Source organism: Onychostruthus taczanowskii, unplaced genomic scaffold, assembly GCF_017590055.1.
Source record: "Onychostruthus taczanowskii isolate IOZ18803 unplaced genomic scaffold, ASM1759005v1 scaffold36, whole genome shotgun sequence".
NCBI lineage: Eukaryota > Metazoa > Chordata > Aves > Passeriformes > Passeridae > Onychostruthus > Onychostruthus taczanowskii.
The window spans coordinates 390,280-412,847 of NW_024501015.1; the positions used below are offsets into that span (position 1 = coordinate 390,280).

At 38.1% G+C, this 22,568-nt stretch overlaps 1 protein-coding gene across 1 annotated transcript in view; it reads right to left on the reverse strand.

Annotated features, from left to right (window-relative positions):
- The window catches only part of IGF2BP3 (insulin like growth factor 2 mRNA binding protein 3), a 110,590-nt gene that overhangs the window by 81,971 nt on the left and 6,051 nt on the right, over positions 1 to 22,568 (reverse strand). The window contains exon 4 of the mRNA XM_041411450.1: positions 3,838 to 3,886. Coding sequence (XP_041267384.1) covers positions 3,838 to 3,886 — 49 coding nt within the window. The remainder of the gene's footprint in view (positions 1 to 3,837; positions 3,887 to 22,568) is intronic.

Below are 22,568 nucleotides of genomic sequence, written 5' to 3' on the forward strand. Positions count from 1 at the left end.
ACATATTACCACTAAAAATGATGCACTAACTGTTTGAGAGTTTGCTTCACAAAACAGACTTTGTAACAAGACAAAACTATTTATTTAAACAATAAGATCTGATCACACATGAGTTCGCCAAATTACAAATTATGGACACCATACCCTCTAGAGCCAAATTATGTGCAAGCAGCAGAAAAGGAAGATTATTCATGCAGAAGTCATGATGGACCTATGGAACTGGTCCCCCATCCAGAATCCTCAGAGACAGCCCAGTGAGGGCAGGGGCAAGATACAAGTGAACTCTTGGATGAGTAGAAAACTTGACCCTGGCTAATCCTCTATCAGTCCAGACTGCAACTGCAGTCTAGGGCAACTCCTCAATTTTCTTAGCTCATACAGAGATGCTGTCTTCCCTCCACCTCCAGTTTCTCCTATCTGGGCAAGGAGCACAAGAGTACCCAACCCACACATACAGAAACCTACAGAACCTTGCCAAAAATCTTGTGAAGTTCAAATTAATTACCAGACAAGTTTTGTACAAACTTAACCTTGAATGACTTGGAATAAATTAGAATTTTATCTTTTACAGCTGCACTTTTCAAGTGAGCTCTTCAGGATAGCAACCTTATGGTTTTGCTTCAAAGTAGTAACTCAGCAGATTATAGCAGTTCATTATCTGCCCTTTTCTCCACCACTTAGCTCTGAATATGGTCTAAAAGGGTTATCTTACCTTTTTTGCTTATACCATGATGGTCTGATAAGTGCATAGTGAGGCTGTACATAACACAGAGGAAACAAGCCCAATTGCTATGGCTGATTTTAAGAGTCAGTATTTTAATCAGTAATGTCAGCCTCTGTGAAGGACAGCACTAGTTGGAATATTTTTGTCAAAAGAGGCAACCAGAAAAGCAAATAGTTACTCTGAATTTCAGGACTTCATTCCTGACAAGTCTTGCTAATAAATGCCTGTTACTCTGTGACCATTTATACCCACTGTTTCCCAATCTATATGGAATAGCTGTGGGCCAAGTGTCTTACCACGAGTTTTTGGGACATGCAGTTATGTCCAAGGGGAAGTCAAAATTTCCTTATCACTAAAGTTCAATGTTTTCTCTACACTCTTCTACTAAAGGCACTAAATTTTACTAAATAGACATGCATATCTCTTAGAAAGATAAGAGGGTACACCAGTGGAACAGTTTCTAGGTTTTCACTAGAAGCAGATTTACTCCAGCAGTTCACTAATCTCAAATGCCAGCTTCTACCTACATGGAGAACAAATGACCTATATCAACAGTGGGGCACCTTCCTCAGGTGATGGATCTCAAAACACTCTCAGTTCAAATTAACCTTCAATATTTACTGAAAAATTTTCTGATTTTGGAAACCAGGAGGCAAACTCATCTGTGATGATCAGAAGTGGGAGCTGCTACCAGACTGTTTCAGAATTGCTGTATTTAAAAATGTTATAGATGCCCTCCTTTTAAGACCTAATTTATTCCACACTGACTTCTAGGGGCACTTCCATGGGCTTTTCATAAAGAGCTTGTTTTTATAAAGAAGAAAAATTAAAACAAGACTGTTACTAGAGCTTTTGCAAAGAATGGCACTACAGCCTTCTGAATAGTGGCTATACCAGGGGAAAAACTGTTCACAAGAACATTGATCTGCTGTTCTTTTCACATATCCTGTGTCACAGTAAAAGAAAAGGCGTTGCAGAGTACAAAGTGTGTTTTGGATTTAAATATGGAACATACATGAGGGCTGGACTAACTAACCTAGAGACCTCTTTCATCAATTGTTTCGCTGTGGTTTTAAGGATTTCACACCTATTGGAAGTCAGTCGTGATTCAAGCAATTAACAAAGGGGTGATGAGGCAAAGGAATTGGCACAGAGGGACTATAAAACACAATCTAAGTAAAATCACTCCAGCTGGTACACATGCACACTCACATACCATCCACTCAGAAAATATTCTGCAGGAACATTGCTTCAATATAAATACCTCTCTGAACACATATATTTCTACTCTCCCCACTAAGAAAGACTTGTTTTAAGGGGGAATCATCAAAAACCTTCTTACAGAGTTCAAAAGATTTTTTTTCAAGGACTTTAACACCAAAAAAAGATATCAGAACCCAAGGTAAATTGACATAAGACAATTCCCTGATGAATTTGATCACCAGTCGCTGTACTTTATCAGCACTGTTTTAAGGACAGACAAAGCTTACCTGCTTAAGTGCAGAGGTGCAGACCACCAGCACTTACAAAGAAAAGCTTGAGAAAGTTAGGGGACAAACTGTACTTGCCAGGCAACCCTGATGTTGCAAGAGAATGCAAAAAAAGTTATTGTAGAAGCTTTTGGGTCTATAAATTCTGTGTTTAAAGGATCAGGACTGTAAAAGTAACTTTAAAGCATGTAGGCATGCTGAGATGATTTTAATTTTGACTCTTCCTTGGGAACTTTAGGAAGACAAAGTGTTTTGAAAAAGATGGGCAGAGAAAATATCTGTCTGAGACCAGATGTCATGACAGAAACTGCAACAATGGAGAAGAGGGATCATTCAAGTCAGAAATCAGATGGGAAACAGGGTAGATACCCGTAATATACAAGCAGTATTAGCTGCGTGTGTAAGGAGTCATGAGCAGATAGAAGCATTTTTAAGTACTCTGCTCAACAGCACTTCTCTTAAACATCTCTTTATTCACATCTCTGAGTTGTATGCCTCTGCTCTGATACTTACTATTCCTACACAAAATCCTCAGAGGAATTTTGCACCAAAAAATAAGTTAATCTTCAAATTAGTCAGCCTCAACCATTTCTATTACTATGCTTCCCAGAAGTTTGACATAAAAAAGCAGTTATGAAATTGAAATAAGAGATATCAAGTGGATACTGTTAAGCTGAGGGGAATGCAAGGCTTGGGAAGTGCAGAGGAAAAGCTCATGTGGACAGCTGGCAGCAGAAAGGCAGGCTGGAGCAATGAGAGGTGGTGTGATACCTGACAGAGACCCTGTGGGTGACAGCCTTGATTCAACAGACCAATGCCTCCATTTTCCTTCATAGCTAGGAGGCAATCAGGCAGAGCAAACAAAGAAGTAGCTGCAGATGGAAAGTCAGATGAAGGCAACAGACCAAACCCAGTGGAGAACAATGCTACCGGAGCTTTATCCCCAAAACCACCACCCCCTACATTCCCTCAGGCAAGAGGATGACTTAACACTAATAAAACGTGAAAAAACATTTAAACATATACTAGGCAGAAAAACAGCAAAGAAAACTTATCTGTTCTCACAGTTGGCAATCTACTGCAAAAATTAGAACACTATTTGTGGAGTGTAAATAGCAAGTACATATTATACTGGTGAGAGCCAATAATCAGAATACTGTGAACAAACAATTTGCCATCATGCCACCACTACAGAGGAGCAAGGAAAACAAAAGCCCCCAAAAAGCCCCACACCCATAAAAGGACCTGAATTTCTGTTTCTGTAAAGGCTTTTGACCAAGTATTTAAATAAGAAGTTTGCTCATACACCAAACACCAGCAAAGTCCAAAATGGATGAGCTTTCAGTCAAAGAGAGTGACTGCATCAGGAAGTCGGCATTCACCAAGGAATCCATTTCAACATTTTTTATGGTTAACTTGGAAAACAGAAATGAAGGCAGTTATCTGAATTGCTTAGAAGGCTCTATTGTTTCCTCTTCCAAAGGATTTTTCCCCAGAACAGAATGGGTGGTGTGTGCGAACCAAGTGAAAGGTGGGGGAAGGGAAAAGTCCTGTGGATAAAGAGAGAAACAGAAGCATAGTTTTTAAGCAAAAAATAAAAATTTTTTAAGTTTAACTTCCTACCTCCCACTGCAAGTGAGGCGGGATATTCCTGATCTGAAGCTTCCGACTCCTGCAGATAAATTAAAGAAAATAGTTTTTAAAAAAAACCCAGAGAAAACATTATTGCAAGATAGACTATACATAGCAGTGTCATACATTTAAGCATCTGTCATACTAAAAGGGGCAAAACCAAATACAGAATTGAAAAAAACCAACAGATCGCCGAGGGGGGAATGTCAGGTCAAAACCATTTCAAGTCCAAAGAACTGTTACAGAAATACTTGTTACACATTTGACAGCTGTTACATTTCACGAAGCCTCCACTTTTCTTGAAGAGTATTTCTATTTTAGCTTTAAGGCCTTCAGTATCTAATTCACTATTATAAATGTGTGATGATCCCATGTATTTGTGCTGGGTTCTCCTTTACACACTTTAAGAGTTTTTTGTTGTTATTTTCTTTTTTTTATAATTCACCAAGACAATACATCACGATGTTACAATCCTTCAAGGTAAGGAATATAAACTTTAATAAATAAATTTGTTTTAATATTAAGTTTTTCATTAATCTAATTATGGATTATTTTCTAATATTTAGATGATTGACATTCTTAATTCTTATTGGGATGAGAAGGTAAGATTCAGTACATTTATTGTATCTCCACCCCAAATTTACATCAGTTTTCACTTATCTACTAAAACATTCACTTTGAAGTGCTACTGCAAAGCCTGGCAGTATGCTGGCTGCCTTCACAGCCAAGTCCTTTGTCTTCTCCCTTCCCCCAAAGTGAGAGAACAAATAAATGCCAGAGATGCCACAAACCCCTTGGGATTTACAAGAATGTGTAGATTAACACAGTTTCGGCTAGGCTCAGGTATGTTGAGCTGGTAGGGTCAGTCTGACCATCCTGAGGAGCTCCGGGGAAGGGAGAGGGGACAAGAGAGAGCAGTTGAGACTTAGAAGGTCTCAACTGCATTATGGTACACCAAAGCAGCTAAGATAAGTGTCTTGTGTTCAAACACTTAGTTCTACCTCACATTTTAATTGCTCAATAATGGCCTCTCTCAGAAAAAAATGTTTAACATTTTACAGATTTTTTATAACAGTTAAATTTATACAAGCCAGTGAAGTCTTCAAGCAAAACAAGTTTTAGAGATGTTCCTGTCTAGCAATAAAATCAAAAGCTTTCGTTTTCGCCCCCAAATCCTTTTAAAATACACTCCTTTCCCTAACACCACCACCTACCCAGGCCTGCAGTGAGTGTTTTACATCTTGAAATGCTCTTCCCAACAGGCTTTGTACAAGGCACAAGCAGAGGTTACAGCACAAAGCCCAAACTGTTCCTCATGTGGAGGTGTCATCCCCAACACTGCAGCAACCATGGATCAAGCAACAAACAAGATTTGGCCAGAAAACAGAATCAGGTCTTAGTTTTGTAGCATTTCTCAGCTGTTTTCACTCCCTCTCAAGCAAGTAGGAGCAGATTTCAGAATTTGATCATATAAATAGGCAAGGAAGGGAGAACGAAAACCCAAACCACACACAACCCTGTTAAGGTTTCATTTTCAGTAAAGCAGGGAAAGTCAGGAACTGCCTCACTGTGATAGGGAGAGCAGAAAATTTCCTTCAAGCCTACAAAGTTTCCCTTAGACCATGATCTCAGCCAGTGATGCTGCTGCAAAACAGTCACCCTAAAGTAGTATTATACTGCTCTGAAACATCAAAATAATCTCACTGCAACCTGGAACTTGGAAGCTGGGTCCTGAGGTAGAATATAAAAGGGGATGTTCATACAACATTAAAAATACTGGGCAATTTTAATACAGCAAAACCCCAAACCACAAAATTGGCAGCCAATACACGATTCAATGTGCTTCAAACCGCGCTGTGCCATTACTCTCTCACACTTGTAGATTCAAATTAAAATTCATGAGTTTCATAGCAAGGAACACCGTTCACAGAAGGATCCGAGACCAAAAGCCCCAATACCAATAGCAAGTCTCATCCCAGCCCCACACCCAAGTTTGGCCATCAATGCTCCCACTGAACAGGGTACATCCACTGGTGAGAAGGGGGCTGGAGGGGAGGAAGTTCTTTCCAGAAACACATAAGGAAGTTTAACAAAACTACCACCTCACATTTCATTTCAGAAGGAAATCCTTCTGAAAATCTTCTCTACTGCTCAATACACAAAAGATGGACCAAACAAAAAGCAATCTGTGCTTTTAATCATCTAGCATCATCTTTTAATCATCATCATGCTGAGGACTAGCACAAAGTTTGGAGCTGGGTTTTTTCCTTCCCCTTGTGACTTCAAGGGACTGAAAAAGTTTGATATAATTTAAAACTTTAGCCAGCCAACATTTGTAGCACAGAAATAACTTGAACATTCTGAAAAGGAGAAGGAAAGGAGAAGAACAAGGAAGAAATGCCACCTTAAAATTACTAGTTTCCCTGCCACATTCACAAACAGCAAAAGAAAATGGCAAGCTAAGTACGAAACAGGTACAGTCCTGTTGTGCACCTCAATTTATGGCAATAGTGAGACACCTATTGTACAAAACTAAAAGGTCACTTCAAACATACAAGAGTACTATAAACACACCATTTTATTTGGAGCTATTTGTACCTTCTTCATCAGTTTCTTGGCTGCAAGTAATTTTAACTTGTCACCCAGTGCACAAGTTTGAAATCTGGTGTTTACTGATGTATGTGAAATTTTTTTTCTTCATTTTTTCTGTATCGCAATTAGCCATGGGGGAAAAAAATATAATTGACTAAAGCTTTGCTTGACCGAGAGAGGAATCACGCAGAACCAGCATAAGAGATCATGGACATATTTGAGATTTTGCCATTTCATTTGCTATTAGAAGTCTAAGAAGTCCTAATATACTCCTTAAGAATGCCTACAAGTCCACAAAGCTGGTACCTCTTTCCCCCTCTACACACAGGAAGGAGAGCTAGAAATGACCTAGCTGGTTTTGTGTTGGCAGGAGCAGAAGGAGCAGCGAGCAGGCAGAGAGCGAGCATCTCCCACGTGCTGCCAGGACGCGCGGATGCAGCTCCTGCTCGGAGATCGCTCCTCCCGCTTTCTCCCGGGCAGGGCAGCGCAGTGATTCCAGTGATTTCGCTTGCTCTACTGCTTGCGTGTGAGCCCGCAGAAAACCGCTCTCAAACTCCTCAAGAAAAATCCCAAACCAAATGCAAAAGTGTAGCAAAGGGTAAGGGACGAAGCTGACAAATCCTGACTGGATTTAACAGAGCAGCAACTGCTTCCACAAGGATGCATGTTCCAACTTCAGAAAGCAATCTTTTGCAAAACTCCACACAATAGGTGGGGAAAGGAAAGAGAAAAGTGTAGAGTGTCTTCCTGGAAATACACTCCCATCTCAGGCAGTTTGCTCTTTCAGGATGCTTTCCATCTTCCTCATGACCCTGTTTTCTTCAGCAAAGTAGAAATTTGCAAAGATCCTATAGCTTTTTTATCCCGGGCAGCAGAACCCTACAGAGGGCTTTGTTATGTTCTGCTTTGAAGTAATCTCAAGTTTTGTTAGTTTATGACTACTTGCACTCACACCAAGTGGGTAAAACAAAACACAGTCCTTTGTCATCCCATGAAGGTATTTTATTACACTAGTTTAATTTAATATTTAGCCCATCTAGTCTTAAATTCTTAGTAAAACCCTGCCAGCACCTTTCATCAATGTGACTCACGTAAACCTTGTGTATGCACTTTTTCCAGTTTAAGCAAATTTCTTAATTGATTTCTCTCATTCTTAATAGGCATTGCAAATAGGTGTCAACTGAAAAAAAAAGTCTGGGCAAATTAGGTTTGTGCTCTGTATAATACTAAGCTTTTGGAAAGCTACCTATGTTCACAGCATGTGAACAGGTATTCCCACTCATTTGTCTTTTTCAAATATACCCAATAAAAAGTGTTTTGGGTAAGAAGAAAAGAGACTTCTCTGGTTTCTGTACAATTGTTTGGCAATAATTTACTTTCCCTAAGAAGAATTGCACACATTCTGATTCTTCTTTTCAGGTACTATCCAGGTAACAGGATTCAGTTAATTGAAGCCACTGCTGATGACCATATGCCAACATATTTCTTCTGGAGCTTTGTATTTGGGGGACACAAATACCTCTGCAACACTGAAAGCAAGTAAAGCAAGCAGCCACCATTGTGCCCCTCCACCATGCAAGCAGCATATTTGTGCTACACGTGTGTGCAGAGCCAGAAAGGGCAAAGTGCCATAAAGATGGATAATTTACCAAAAGCCACTTTTAGTGATCTCCGAAGAGGTCACCTCTTTTACATCAGTACACAGAACAAACACACACAGGGACACCCACTGCTCCCAACCTACAAGAACCCTCTATACATATGAAACAATACTAAATATATCTTAGGAAGAGGGTGGCGGGAGAAAGAAAATGCTGAAATTATGGCTTTTCTTCTTCACTTCTTTTATGTACACCTTTTCATTCTCTCTCTTCTCTCAATATATACACCAGGACTTTTTCCTTCCATAGATCAAGTTCCCCTTTAGTTAAAAGGGTGTCTAAATTGTCTATTTTTGCATCCCTGTATTAAGTCTCACTATAGACTTTCACTAACACAGTCTCACTCTACATTTTATATGACACTTAGCAAAGGCAAACCACATCAGATTGCACCTCCCGATAGGGAAAAATAATTTTAAATAAGAGAAAATAGACAATTATAAAGAAAAGAACAATAAAGTGCTATTGCTCACAGTCCCCCTTTTTTTTTCTATGTCATAGATGTGTGAAAATTTTACAGAGGGAAACAAATGCAAGTATCAAAGTGACTGCACTTCCACACTGTTGTACCTACACTCTCACCAGCCCCTTCTCGCCATCCTCCCTCCCCCCAGAGACATGCTACCTCCTACTCCTTAATTCCCATTTCTCAACAATAACACCACTTAATAGTCTCTTATTTCAGCAGCCATACAAACTACACACAACATTAATGCCTTAAACCCACAGAGCACAAACACACTCCTTTTAAACAAGAGCCTGCGGAAAAAGACTTAAACATGTTTGAAAGCAGATCAAGTGAACATCCAAAATCTTGGTCCATTCAACTGTTTGAACTCAATACCTATGGGATAGAAAGCAAATGGTCTACTTTTGCCACTCTTAAGAACATGCAAAGAGCAAATGCTTGCTTGTTTCCTGCGTTCTAGGTCTGCACTGTCGTGCTGGTTACATGGAAAAGGTCTTTGCACATCCCACCACAGGTGCAAAGTGTGCCAATACCCCCCAGCGCTGCCTCCCAGCCTGTGGTGCCCCAGCTCTGATAGCTACATGCGATGCCACTGCAAACCCACTCACCAAAACAAGCCCTCTTCTCCCTGAGCTCCAAAGAATGGCACAGAGACAAAAATTGTCAGTTCTCAGCCTTACTTCACTGACAATCTAAACTGAATATAGACAGCTGGAGGTGAAATGTTAAAAAAACACCACACAGCAAAAAACCTTCTATGGAGTGTGGGTAACGCCATACGGTAAGGAATGAGTTCTGTATAAAAGTCCTGACAGGAACAGCCATAGTAACAAAGTTAGCAACTCTTACAGCCAAATGGAAAACTGCTGGTAATCAACTGAATTTACAGGGGAAGGGAAAGAGGTGTCTTATTGTTTACTTTGCAGCCAGCAAAATAAAAACAGGCAGGGAAAAGCCCACACAAAATCTACCCCCACACAGAGTTCATTAATTTCTCCCCCTCTGGTTGCTCCAAGTAGCTGATGCTTGGGCATAACAGAGTGAATCAGTGTTTTTAATGCTCTTCTAGTGGGAAGAAAGGAAAAAAAAAAAAAAGGAGGCAAGTATACAGGACAAAATAAATAATCCTTAACTCTCAATTCAGATCAGTGTGGTTGGGAGAAAAAGCAGTAGTTTTCTAGTTACAGGGTGTGGGAGGGGGAATTGTCATTATTTTCTTCATGGTAAATGGAGATAATGATACAGAATGAACCACTGGAGTGGCTTGTCCTGCAAGAGGTGCTGCAGTCTCTGCCTGCCCCACTCTTCACACTGAAATTTCATGGACTTAAGCAATCTTTTCACTCTAAATTGTTCATATTTCATTCCTGAAAGTACCTCACAAAGAGCACTAAGTCCATTCAAATAAAGCTTACTGAATGGACATTCTAAGCCATCTTTGTCTAAAATTTTGTATTCATCTACTCATGCAGTCATATACCTCAATGTGCTTTTTTCCTAAAAAGTAGTTCTGATAAATAAAAAATCAAAGGGTCACACTTCCTACTTAAAATTAAGGTACTCTGAATTTCTTTCAAAAATAAACTCAGGTTCAGTTAATTTATAAACAAAGGTGTTTATATCACCTATATTAAAAGGTATTAAATATCTAGTATATATTACAAGGCATCCTGATGGCACCATGACTACATTTTGTCAAATAAAGCCATTAGCTGGTGAAACAGCCAGTTCATCTTAAACTTAGCTAGCAGAAGAAAAGAGAAGGGTTTCAAATACTGACTTGTTAAGAAATATCACCACTTTTTATTTCTACACACTGATCTGGTCAGCACAATACTTGAAGAGGAAATGTTATTGCTCCAATTTCAGACCCAATTCAGCAATTCAAGCAGACAAAACTTGGCTAAGCCACAGGCAAACTGCAGCAATACTTCTCTTTGTGTTGACTCATTTAATCCCAGACCCAGATTTAAAAGCAGTCTGTACTACCACTCAGAATAAGGATTTTCCATAAAATTTAGACAAAGAAATTTTTTTCTCAAAGCTCATGCAAGACATAATAGTTGGCTCCTAACTACACTTTTCCCCTTTCATCTTGCACGTACAGCCCAGCAAAGCGGCCGCTTTGGAGAGGTGCATTATCTCAGCATTCAGAATGAAAATATGACTCTTGGATTACCTCACAGATCCTTCTGTGCTGACGATCAAATTTCCTACCACTGCCTGCAAAACATGGGGTTTGTTTACTACCGCTCCTCGGGGTGAGCCGTCAGAAAGCCGCCCGTGCGCGGGGCCAGCACAGCTCCGTGCCCACAGCCACCAGCCCACCGAGCCACGCTCTCCTTGCACGAGTAACTGGGAGACTCTGGAAGAATCTGCAGCTTTGTGAATGGGCTGATAGCTCCACAAGTACAGCCAGAAGATTTATATGGGCACGTCCAAGTCACATCATGTAAAACAGGCAAATCAAGCAGCATCAGCCCAGCTGGAGTTCTTGTGTTTGTGTGGATTACCTGGGTAGTAGGCTCTCACCTGTTATCATCTGCTTTTGGATTTTAGCCCAACAATTCTTCACATCACTAATTAGACTAAAGGCTTATATTCACTATTTGTGAATTCCCTTGAGTGGATCATAAAGCATTTTAAAAAGAAAATTCTGAAGATTCTGCCCTTACCATATTAATGTTGAATTTCTCATTAAAAAGGGAAAAAACTTTCATTTTTCAGGTGTTGTTAACAGAAAAGGCTGTTAAGATTTTTTTTTTTTTTTTTTTAATAAAGAATTAAACACTGCTTTAAATCTAAAGGGAAGTTTTAGTGCCCTTTAGAAAAATGGGTCTATCTTTGTGGCTTATGATATTTATGACTGGGTTGGTTTTGTTTGGTTCCTCCTGCTCTTTTTGGGGTGGGGGTGTATGTTGTTTTTTTCTAAATGCCACATTCTCTCTTTCCTTCCTTCTCTGAGCAATGGTCTCTATTCCTTAAACAACTGTACTAAGGAGCTGATTTTGTTGGCCAAACTTTTTCAAGCTATAGTCACTTATCACTTATTCTCTCACCACACAACTAACTTACAACTAACTGGGATGTGGATAAAAGTGAAAACACTCATGAGGTGCATAAAAGACTGAAAATAAACACCTTGAAAAGCAAAAGGACTTCTAAGCATGCAAAAATATTTTGTTTACTTAATAAACCTAACAGAACACTGCACTCAGCTTTTATCTTTCTTCTCCCCACCCCTCGTTTTCTTCAGCCACCAAAATAGCCAAAGGCTTCTTCTCTCCCATCACCTGTTTTCCACAGGGTCCTGCTACTTGGAGCAGTCACTATTTCCATTATGAACCAGCTATGAAAACCTACATCAGCTGTAAGAAGCAGCCCCAGACTGAAATTTGCATCAGGTTGCCCTGCAGTATGTAGCCACATAAGGGACTAGGGAGCAGTAGGTTAAAAAAATATATATTTTCTCTTCTTTTTTTTTTTTTGGTAATTTCCAGTGAATTCAGCTCCCTTTAAAGAACCCAAGCAGCAAAAAGGAATGGTGAATGATGCTTCAGAGTAATTTCTGAAGCAAAAAAACGTTACTAGGACTGCGATAATTGAAAAGCCAACAAGATACTTTATTCTAAGTAGCTGCTAGATAAAGCCTCCCAGTGCTTTTATTTTGCACCTCTTCCCTACTACCATCTCTTACTCAGCAAGAGTTTGCAAACCAGTTAGAAATCCAATGGAAATAAGTATCACATAGCACATACTATGTAAAATTTTGGCAACTTTTTTTTGGTATGGGAGGTATGGCACCAGATTAGATCTCATCTAACAATAACTCAGTGATTCACCCTTCTCAGACTGAAATATCCAAATAAAATTAGCAGCACTCGTAGACAAATTCAGTAGCCACCATGCTGCTGAGACCAACTGCTCAACCACGAGCCTGTGTGTGAGGAGAACATCGGAAATGCTTCCCAGATTCCTTACACCACAGTGATAGACAGGGAGTCCAACCTATTTTGGTCTCCTTCAGGTCGTACTTAAGTGAAACTACAGTTGCTCATACTCATTTTGAGTTCACTGTACGCTCCAAATGAAACAAATGCAGTTGTGGTGTGGGGGGGAGGGAGTGGAGGGTAAACAAAATAGCAAGAGTTGCTCCTCCTATACACTTAAAACATTTAATTGCAAGAACTCTGTTACACAGTCTCAGCATTTGCTACCTTTTTTTTTTTTTTTTTTTCCCCTATCAAATATCAGATTCAAAACACTCAGGTTGAGAACAAGCTATTTCAGAACCTAAACTGAGCGTGGCATTAGGGTGGTTGAGGGACTCATCCCACAGGTGCAATTTTTAAAGACAAGCCTGTGTGCTGCCTCTCTCAGGCTACTCTACAAAAATTGACACAAATTAATGTCCAATTCCTAAAAAAGGATCTCAGTAAACAAAGATTCCTGCAGGGTCTAGAAAATGGAAACACAAACACTCAAGCTGCTGAAAACACCATGTAACTTCAAAAAGCTTACAATCTATAACTAGAATAAGTGAAATATCTTCTTAGTCTGGTTTTACGTCTATATGTGAACTCCAGCTACCATGCTGGCTCTCACGTTTTCAAGTCTCTTCCACCATACAAAAGGATAGCAACAAGGGCAAGCTACTTCATTTAGGCAACACCTACAAATGTTAATAGTCCTGGTGCTTAAAAGAACAAAATTAACTAAAAGTAAAATTAAATGCACAGAGCAAATCAACACTTCCAAATGTACAGCCACAGATTTCAGGCTCTTTCCAGTGTTTAGAGCCGCTCAAAGTATTTAGAGTGTGTGTGTGCACATGCACACGTGGCTTCACTCTGCACCCACACTGACTGAAACTTCCATTTTTATTACTGCTTTTCAGAAATACATATATTAATCAACTTTGCAGAGGACAGCTTAGACTGACATGATAATTGAGCATTTGAAAGATACTATGCTCATGCTCATCATCCAGCAAAGCCTCACAATGACCTGCAGCTAATTTGCTCACATGACAAAAGTTTTTTTTTTTTTAATTAAAATAATTTCTACCTTTCAATCTCAAGGCAAATCAAGAAAAACTGTAAAAGTGCTGGAAAGACAAACTTTCTTTTAAAATTTCTAGACCACACTAGAAGAAAAAAAAAAAAAAGTAGAAGACTCCACCAGCTTTACATCAGAAATGTCAAGTTTACTGTACATTTCCCATTATCTTTAAAATGAGTTCTTCTGTCTCAGCAGATTGAGTACAATAAGCCTTATTAACACAAGTTTCAAACAAACTTTTAAAGTATAAATTGATGCATGCTGTAGCAAAGACTGCACAGATACCAATTCTCTCTTTGATGCTCTAGTCATCATTTCAGTAGTACACTTTCTTGAACTAGTGGAATACCAGCAAGACGAGCACTCAGGTTCTGTCCCTTACTAATGGAAATTCCACGTGGCCTTAAACTGATTAAGTGACCTAAATCAGATGAGATAGAACACCTTCACCAGAGTGCTAGAGCCCTTAGGGTTTGCACTATCACTACCAAACAGCTTCCCTTCCTTTCTCTTGCCCTGTCAATACCCAAAAGTCATCAAAAGTGATCACTTTGCTGCTTGAATTGTCATTTTTATGCTGAGTATCAATAGATGCAGAAATTTCTTTTTTAAATGCCATTGCTTCTTCTATGTTTCTGTTACTTCTTACTTCTATCGTTTGTTACTTGCAAAGAGAAACAAATTTGGTGTATGGCTTTCAAACATTATTTTCACTTTTTTAGTAATTTTCTCTGAAGAATTGTCCTCCACAAATTCAGTGTTATTCACTTGTACAAAAATTTTGTGGAGAGAAGAGCACCAAATGAAATTACTTCATAGCTGTACTCTCAGAAAAATGTAGCATGTTATTTAAAAGACCTGCACAGTCTCCCATCAAAAAATTTTATACCCTTGAAGTATAGAATGTGCCATCCTTCAGCTGGTGCATAGAACTAAAGAGACACCTTGCACACATAAGCAATATTTTTTACATTAAGGTGTGATCTAAAGACTGATTACTGAAAAAAAATAGCTAATTAACATGTTTTAAGAAGTTGAATTTATGCAGTAATAACCATGCAAATTTTTCTTTTTTTCCCTTTTTTTTTTTTTTTTTTGAGCAATAGGTTTGATCAGGGTAAGTATACCTACACTAGTAAATCCTCATGCACAGTAAATAATTTGTACTGCCGTAGATAAAGCATCACAGATTGTGTGTAAAGGGTCTTTTGCATTATTTTATATTGACTTAATAGAAATGCTGTTAATTAGATCTTGCATTAAACTTCATTTTTAAGAATTACCAAAACAATCTTCTGTGCTTTTGTCATAGCAGCTTTGATTAGTGCACACAGGCTTACATAGTATAATATATGAAAGCAATCCCTGAGCTTTCATACCAGGGCTTGATTAAAGCCTTAGAGTATCATTTCATTCTGTTCAACTGGAAAAGTCAACAACTACAATTCAATTGTTCACTGACTTTAAATTATGCAACATTTCAATTCTACAATTTCTTTCAAAGGGAAGTTATTCTGAAAAATTGTTTGTATACAAGAGGTGTAAGTGTATTTTCTTTAGCAACCTTTACAGTTAATATAAAATAATTTCTTCCACATAAGTAATACTATTAAAAAAATCTACTCTGACTTCAGGTAGTTGTATATAGAGCAATTATGGGATAATACTATCACCTTGTATATAATATCATCTTTTTAAAATTTCTTTTTCACAGAAAACAGGATATAGCACAGGTTTTGAGCATGAATATCACAGACAGCACTGGCTTTTTCACTGTCATTGTAGATTTGAATACACTGCCATGACCAGAGAACAAAAAATAGAGTTTACATTTCTGCACTGGAAAGTACACTCTTTACATAGCATTTAACATTGACATTGTTTTAGTTCACTTCACATTAAACTAAGCAAAATTGGAACTTTTGATTAGTTACTTTTAAAGAAGAGAAAAGGTTTATACCATGCTACAGCTAACCAGTTAAATCATGAATATAATTTATAAGTTAATCATCATTACCATCAAGATTATTTGCATTTAGTTAGTTGCAGTTTTCAAAGACATGGCATTTTGCTGGGTATTTAAATCAAGATTATGAGCAAAGTTCATATGAACAAAGATGATAATTTTGACCACATTTAATAAATTATTTAGCAGATAATTTGTTTGAATTTAGTCTGTATACAGATGTGCAAGCTTATTATCACACAAGACAGTAATTACTATCTTATTTTTACAATCATATGGTACTGATTCATAAACAGAGATACCCAAATTAGGTGGTACTTGCCCCCACAAACAGATTGAGCTGCCTTTACCTGAGAGCACAGTTTAGCATAGTTTAAATACTCCTCTCAAAGCTTCTAAATTCAGCCATTCCACCTGGATATAGATAAACCAAACAACTGAGGATTTAAGAATATTTTTTTTAAAGACCTGGAGAAAGTTAAAATAGCAAATTAAAAAAAAAAAAAGCTTAAGGAAGACTGTGACATTGTAAGGTATTTAACCACAGATAGAAATCATCCTTCTTTGGGAGTTACTAACCACTTTTTGCTAACATTACTGCTTGTACATCCTCTTTACTCCCCACCATCATCCCCCAAAAATTCAGCTTATTTCAAAGGATGCTGGCACCAGCTTCGTGCTTACAGCTGGCCTATGCAATGAGACAAAACTACCAGTAACAACCAGAACCTGAACTACCAAAACCCCCAAAACAAAGCAATCACTCCCTCCCCCTCCTCCCCCAAGCCTCAAAGACATGCTTTAATACTTCACAACCACATACATGTTATACACAGAGAGAAGGGAAGGTCCCAGGGCTGATTGTTAGAGTGAAAAGAGATCAGGACACCTCCTGAGCCCCCCAAACCAGGCCAGCCTCTCCTTATCTCAGATAAGTGACACACCACAGCCACCTCCAAAAAACTATCACTGCTCTAATGCCATTTACATCCCTGGAGCAGGCTTTCATTGTGGTAAAACATGGTTAAGTTTTGGACAGACTTTTCCACGTTTTGCCCTTTTTTTTTTTCCCCCTTTTACTGCCCTTTTCTCCCAAAGGTACCACCCAAAATGATACATCCGGTGACACAAGTGAGAATTATTGCAAAGAGAGTCTGTCTGGAATACAAAATCACATGTGATTTCCACCGGCAGTCTCTAGCTTAAAAAGTTAATCTTAACTTCAACTTTCATTTGAAAAACCATTTTTTGAAGTGTTCCAGCACAACACACAGCACTGCAATACAGCGGGAGACTGAAATAACCACACGTGCGATGCTGGATCCGAGCACAAGTCTCGGTTTCACATTAAGATGCTGAGCTTAGCGTGTGCAAAACCAGTAACAGTCATTCTGGGTGAACTCTGTGGATCAGGTGACGTGAGCCCAAAGGCCAGGAAGAAAAGCAATATACATAAGCTTATTATTTGCCACAGAGGCAGGCAAAACCCAGCTGCGGCCAGTGAATGAAATTCTGTGATTTTAGAGAAGCTAGTAGAACACAAAGGTAGAGCAATCCTTATAATTTCAAAACTTCAGTTAATGACAAGCCTTCAAACTGTTTTCCCAAGACTACTTTCAAGAAAAAATTGGTAGCTTCAACTATAAATAGGTTAAACACAATTCTGCTCATGCTTTGAGTTCAATTGAACAACTGTCATAAAGCCCAGTTTGTGCAAAGGGTGTGTACACCACTTTTATCTAAAGCTTACCATTCTATGTCAAATGCAGAATTTGGGACATATTTACATGTCAACAATCACTTCTTGTTTAAGACTAGCCAGTGCAAAAGAATGGGTAGAAATCATATTATTTATAAAAATCCTCTCTGAAGTGCATGATAGGAAAAAAACCTAAAATTTCTGAATAGAGGTATATAATACATTCTAAATAAATACAATAAGCAGAAATCCTGATCAAGGCATCAAATAGAACAGGAACTCACCATTTGCTATTAGGACTCAGACCATCACTGAGGTAAAAGTATCTTAGTATTTAATAAAAAAAATATCCTCTACTTTTTGACTATTACAACAATGCAGGATGTTTGGTTGCTTTAGGGGTGGATTTTTTTAAAGAAATATTTTAGCAGAATAAGCATTCTGAAGGATCTTCAAATGAACTAGTATTAGCAGTACAAAAACAATTTTACACCACTCCCACTGAGTTACAGAATTAAACTCTGAGAAAAAAGTTAATAATGACTACATAGTACTTTTAAAAAAATTAACAATAAGAGCTGCCATTTCTCAATTATTTCTCACCCTATGTTAAAAGTTTCTGTGCATGTAGAAATCTCATACCATCAGGTAACAAATAAGTACTGAGATACTGCAGCACTTCTCTCGGGTCAGTAGCAGTGCCTCCTGATCAGCAATGGCAGTTTTTAACACTTTTGGTTAGCATAACACCAAGTTAGGCTGCCGCCCACCACCACCTAGAACTCATTATTTAAATAATCAAGCTCCTATTAACACAAACCTCACCGTGTGAGAGCTCTTGCTGCTGATCAGCACCAGCACCCACTGAGATCGATATCGCTAAGAGACATTTAGCATCAAATCCCTCTCTCTTGACCCTGGTGAACAGCTCCCTCTGTACACCAGAGCGCTGGTTTTCCATGAAGAAAGAGGTGGCTCATTCAGGAATCCTGTTGCCTTGGTAGGAAAGACCCTTGTGCTCCCTACGGCGCAGAAGTACATAACTCTAACAAACTAGCAGCTCAATGGAGAGGAGAGTCTGTGCAAGCTGGTGTACACTTAGCAAAGTCATTTGAAAAATTATTTCTAAATTAGCTGCAATAGTCCAAGATAGACAATTTTTCCCCCTAGCTATTACCTGTATAAGTTTGCCACCAAACTTTCACCAGAAAATAATTTAAAGCATGCATATCAGAATTAATATTTTTAAAAAAGGTATACATTATAAGTATAATTTATTGTCATGAATTAAACTACTACCTAAATTCCTCTAGAATCCCACAAATTATGTTTTCCAAGCGCTGTCCTAAAGAGACTCTTCTTTGAAATTTTTATTTTAGATGTAGGAGGAAAACTGAACTATCCTTCCATGATAATCAGGAAGTCACCATCGCAAAGAATTTCCCCAGTGCATATAAACCAAATAATGCACTCTATCACAAAAAATAAACTTCTGGATTATCTGTTCTGTAACTGCTTTAAAACTAATGTTTAAAAAAAAACCCAACAAACAAACAAACAACTGGTGTATTTTGCCTTTGCTAGATATATGCATTTTCCCTATCAAAGCTAGAGACATTTTGTCAACTCTGTTTCCCAGGAATCTCCCTGCCACACACTGGGGATTCAGGATTCCCTCTGATGGCAGGGGAGAGGGGGCAGAGAGAGAGCAGGATCAGGCTCCAGGATAAAAGTTCTGTGGGGCACCTGCACACACAACTCATCCGAGGCAGGGAATCCCCCACCCCTCCCCTTGCTCATAGCCAACCCTCCAGCCCTGATTGTTCCTAGAAAATTGGAACCCGGCCTTGATCAATGTGTGCTAGATATTTAATGAATAATTCCAAATCCAAGCCCAACAAGCTTTTTACTCCTTCTCTGACTGCTCTTTAATATGAAATTTCAGGAAAATAAGTAACTGCAAACCCAACTAATAACTTAAGCTTATTATTTTTTTCCAACAGAAATTTTTGTTCGCGCACACTAGAGTTCCCTTTATTGGGAATTCTATTTTCTGCACTACAATTTTGAAGGCTCCATTAAGGTGCAGTGAGCTCCATTTTTGAGGGAAAACATATAGAACATGTACATTTAACATTTAAAAATTAGAAAACAATTTACCAAAACAATAAAACACTTTCAAAGAGGAAAAATGTATTAGACACATGGTGTAGACTACATATTTTAAAATAACATTCCTAAAGTTCAGCTGAGCATGAAAGTTAATCTTTCAAAAGTGAACATTCAGCTCCAGTTGTGTTCAAGGATATTAGTACTAGGAAAAAAAAAAAAAAAAAACACCACACAACCCAAAAAAAACTCTAACCTTACTATTTTTATAAATTCTCCAGATATTTTTAGCTGGTCCCTTCTTAAACTGCAAATTATTTTATGGTAATACAATCTTTTAAAATGCATATGCAGCTATATATATACACACACACAAGAGACACACACATATATACACATTCTCTTAGAAACTACTGATTGGTGAGAAATAATGCAGAGGCTACAGTCACAAGATAATCTAGACACCAAAAAATTTTAAATGGAGTAAAGCCCTTCCCAGCTGAAGATCCTCTATTTCAAGGCGGTTTCATTTCTGTACTTAGTACCATACCCAAGAAGAGTCAGATCCCTCTTTGACTCATTATTTGTGATCTTATCCAAATTTTAACTTACTTAAAAGCACAGAATACCTCATTTTGCATGTTAGTGGCAGTTTTCCATTCATTCAGACCTGCAAAAGGGCATTTTGAGTAGATGCTGATTCCCCTGCGCCATGAAGAGGCAGGCTATAGGGGAAGCACATGGCTGCTGGGGCTGTGTTGAACAGGAGACATTTTATACTATAGGTTCCTCTCGTGCCAGCTGTCACAGCAATACAAGTCAGCAAAATAGCAATTAATATTGTAATTTTTCATTTTGAAATTTCAGTGCACTGGCAGGAAAAAAAAATGGAAAGCCACATTTTATGGCACCACTCTTTTACTGCCTTTACACATACCCTATTTTAAGGTTTATTGTGGTAAATATTAGGGTAATCCACTCCATTTCCTAAGTATCCCACTACATATAACAAGATTTTCTTCTCTGTTAAATATATCTGTATTTGAAAACACGCTCACAAACCAATATTGCAGATCTGGAAAGAAGTAAAACCAGGAGATAATACAAAATTATAATTTTTTTTATACTTACCACAAACACACAGGAGCTCTTGCTCCCACACAAATTTTTCAAAGCCAAATCACGTATTCCAGTTGATGACAAGGAACAACTATCACTCGAGTACAGATGGACAGACATGCCCAGCATGCCCAGTTAGCACTGGGCTAACTGGTCTTCCCAGCACACCCCCAACACAGACACACAGGGGAGATTTTGAATGGCATATTCAAGACATTTTCCTCATTTTTTCCTCATTTGGACAGCAGAGGTAACACTCACCCAGCAAAGATGCAGGGTGAAAAGGAATTCAAGTGCCTACATTTGACATGCCCAGGGGAAAAAAAAAAAAAAAAATAAAGGAAAAAGTATGGAAGCCTAAGACTAAAACTATAAAATAATGCTCAAGTATTTGATGCCATCATGATTCTAGACAAAAGAAGGGAAATTTATGGTTTTATCTTAGCTTTCAACAGTAATTAGCATATAACTTTACATAGTTCTATATTCTGCATCATTAGAGATGAAGAATGGACTGATGTGGAGATAGACACTTCGCATATGAAAATAAAAGTGCATTAAAATATAATGGTCTTGAAGCACTCTAGAACTACATAAAGCACCTTGATATTGCTAAATGTATCAAACCTATTCAAACTTTCTAATATATGTCTCTCCGTATACAAAGCATGAAGTTGTTGTCCATACTTAGATTTTGGAGCATTCCATTTCTGCAGGTGCTCTCTATCCATTGACTGATTCTGAATAATCAAATTCCAATAATGAATTTTACTTTTAAATGACAAGAGAAAAGGTCCTACATCAATATTGTGCTGTGCCTATCTCACTGGGCTCATGTAAGGATGAACTCCCCAGAAGAAAGTGTCTTTAGCTGTGGTCCATGCCACTATCTATTTTTTACCAAAATCCCAGGACAATAAAATATTAAAAGAAAAGGTGACCCTAAGGAGAGGAACAGGTTTAAGGATTGAGCCTCCCTGAAGGACTAGCCCTTTCCATGGCTAAGTATTAGGTGTATTTTAATTCTGTCTGGGTCCCTCTCTCACAGGCATTCTGGGAAGCATCACATTTTCTGTTAGGTGGGTAAATCTCAGGCCATTTAAAATTTTTCAGGTCAAAACTAAGCATTTGAAGTCCACCCAGTAGCTAGCCAGAAGCCATAAAAGGACTCCAGCACTGTAGAGTCCTATGCTCTGCACTTAAAAGAGTGACTGAAATGAACACAGCTCCATTTTATAAAAATGCCACCTTCAAGGTCTCAAAAATGCGGAAAATGTTACTACCCCATGCTTGAAGGGGAAAAAAAGGGAGAAATTAAAAAAAAATCTTAAACATTTCCTGATCATATTTTTACTGCCCTTGAATTACACTTCCAAAATGTTATTTTTTATTCCACCCCTTTAAAATTTACCATATCTATGCACAATTTAAAGTCCACTACAAGTATATTTCTCAGGGTACCTCCTGTAAAGGGAAGTTAGCAAAACAAGAACAGGACCAACCTTTCAGGACACATATTTACTGCTGTGTTTCATGTGTTCCAGCTGATTTTTAAAAACTGCAGCAAGAAGGGATTTCTTTCTTAATTAATGATCAAACATCATGAGGAACTATAAAAATTAAATTTCCCACAGTGTAACCGTTAACAAGGTTGGTGAAGATTATCTGATTTTGCCATAACAACCCATTGTCTGTATAGGAATAGTCACAACTGATGTTTCCACTCTAGCTGTAAAATTTCAAAGATTAAAACAAAAAAAAAAAATTTTTGTTTACATCTGCAAAAACAAACGTGAAAACAGAATAAAAACTTTAAATCACTATGTGAAGCTTTGGCCCTGCACTCTCAAAAACACTGTTTGCACACAGAAAAGAGAACATATACAGCTAAGAAATGGCGTATTTTCTAACATGTCTTCTTTGAGCATATTTCTATCTACTTGATATTTACAGAAGCAAAACTGAAAATCAATGCCATTAATTTTTTTTTTTTTAAATAACTATGACCATTGCAGGCACCATGCATACTTTAGCCTTACAAGACCA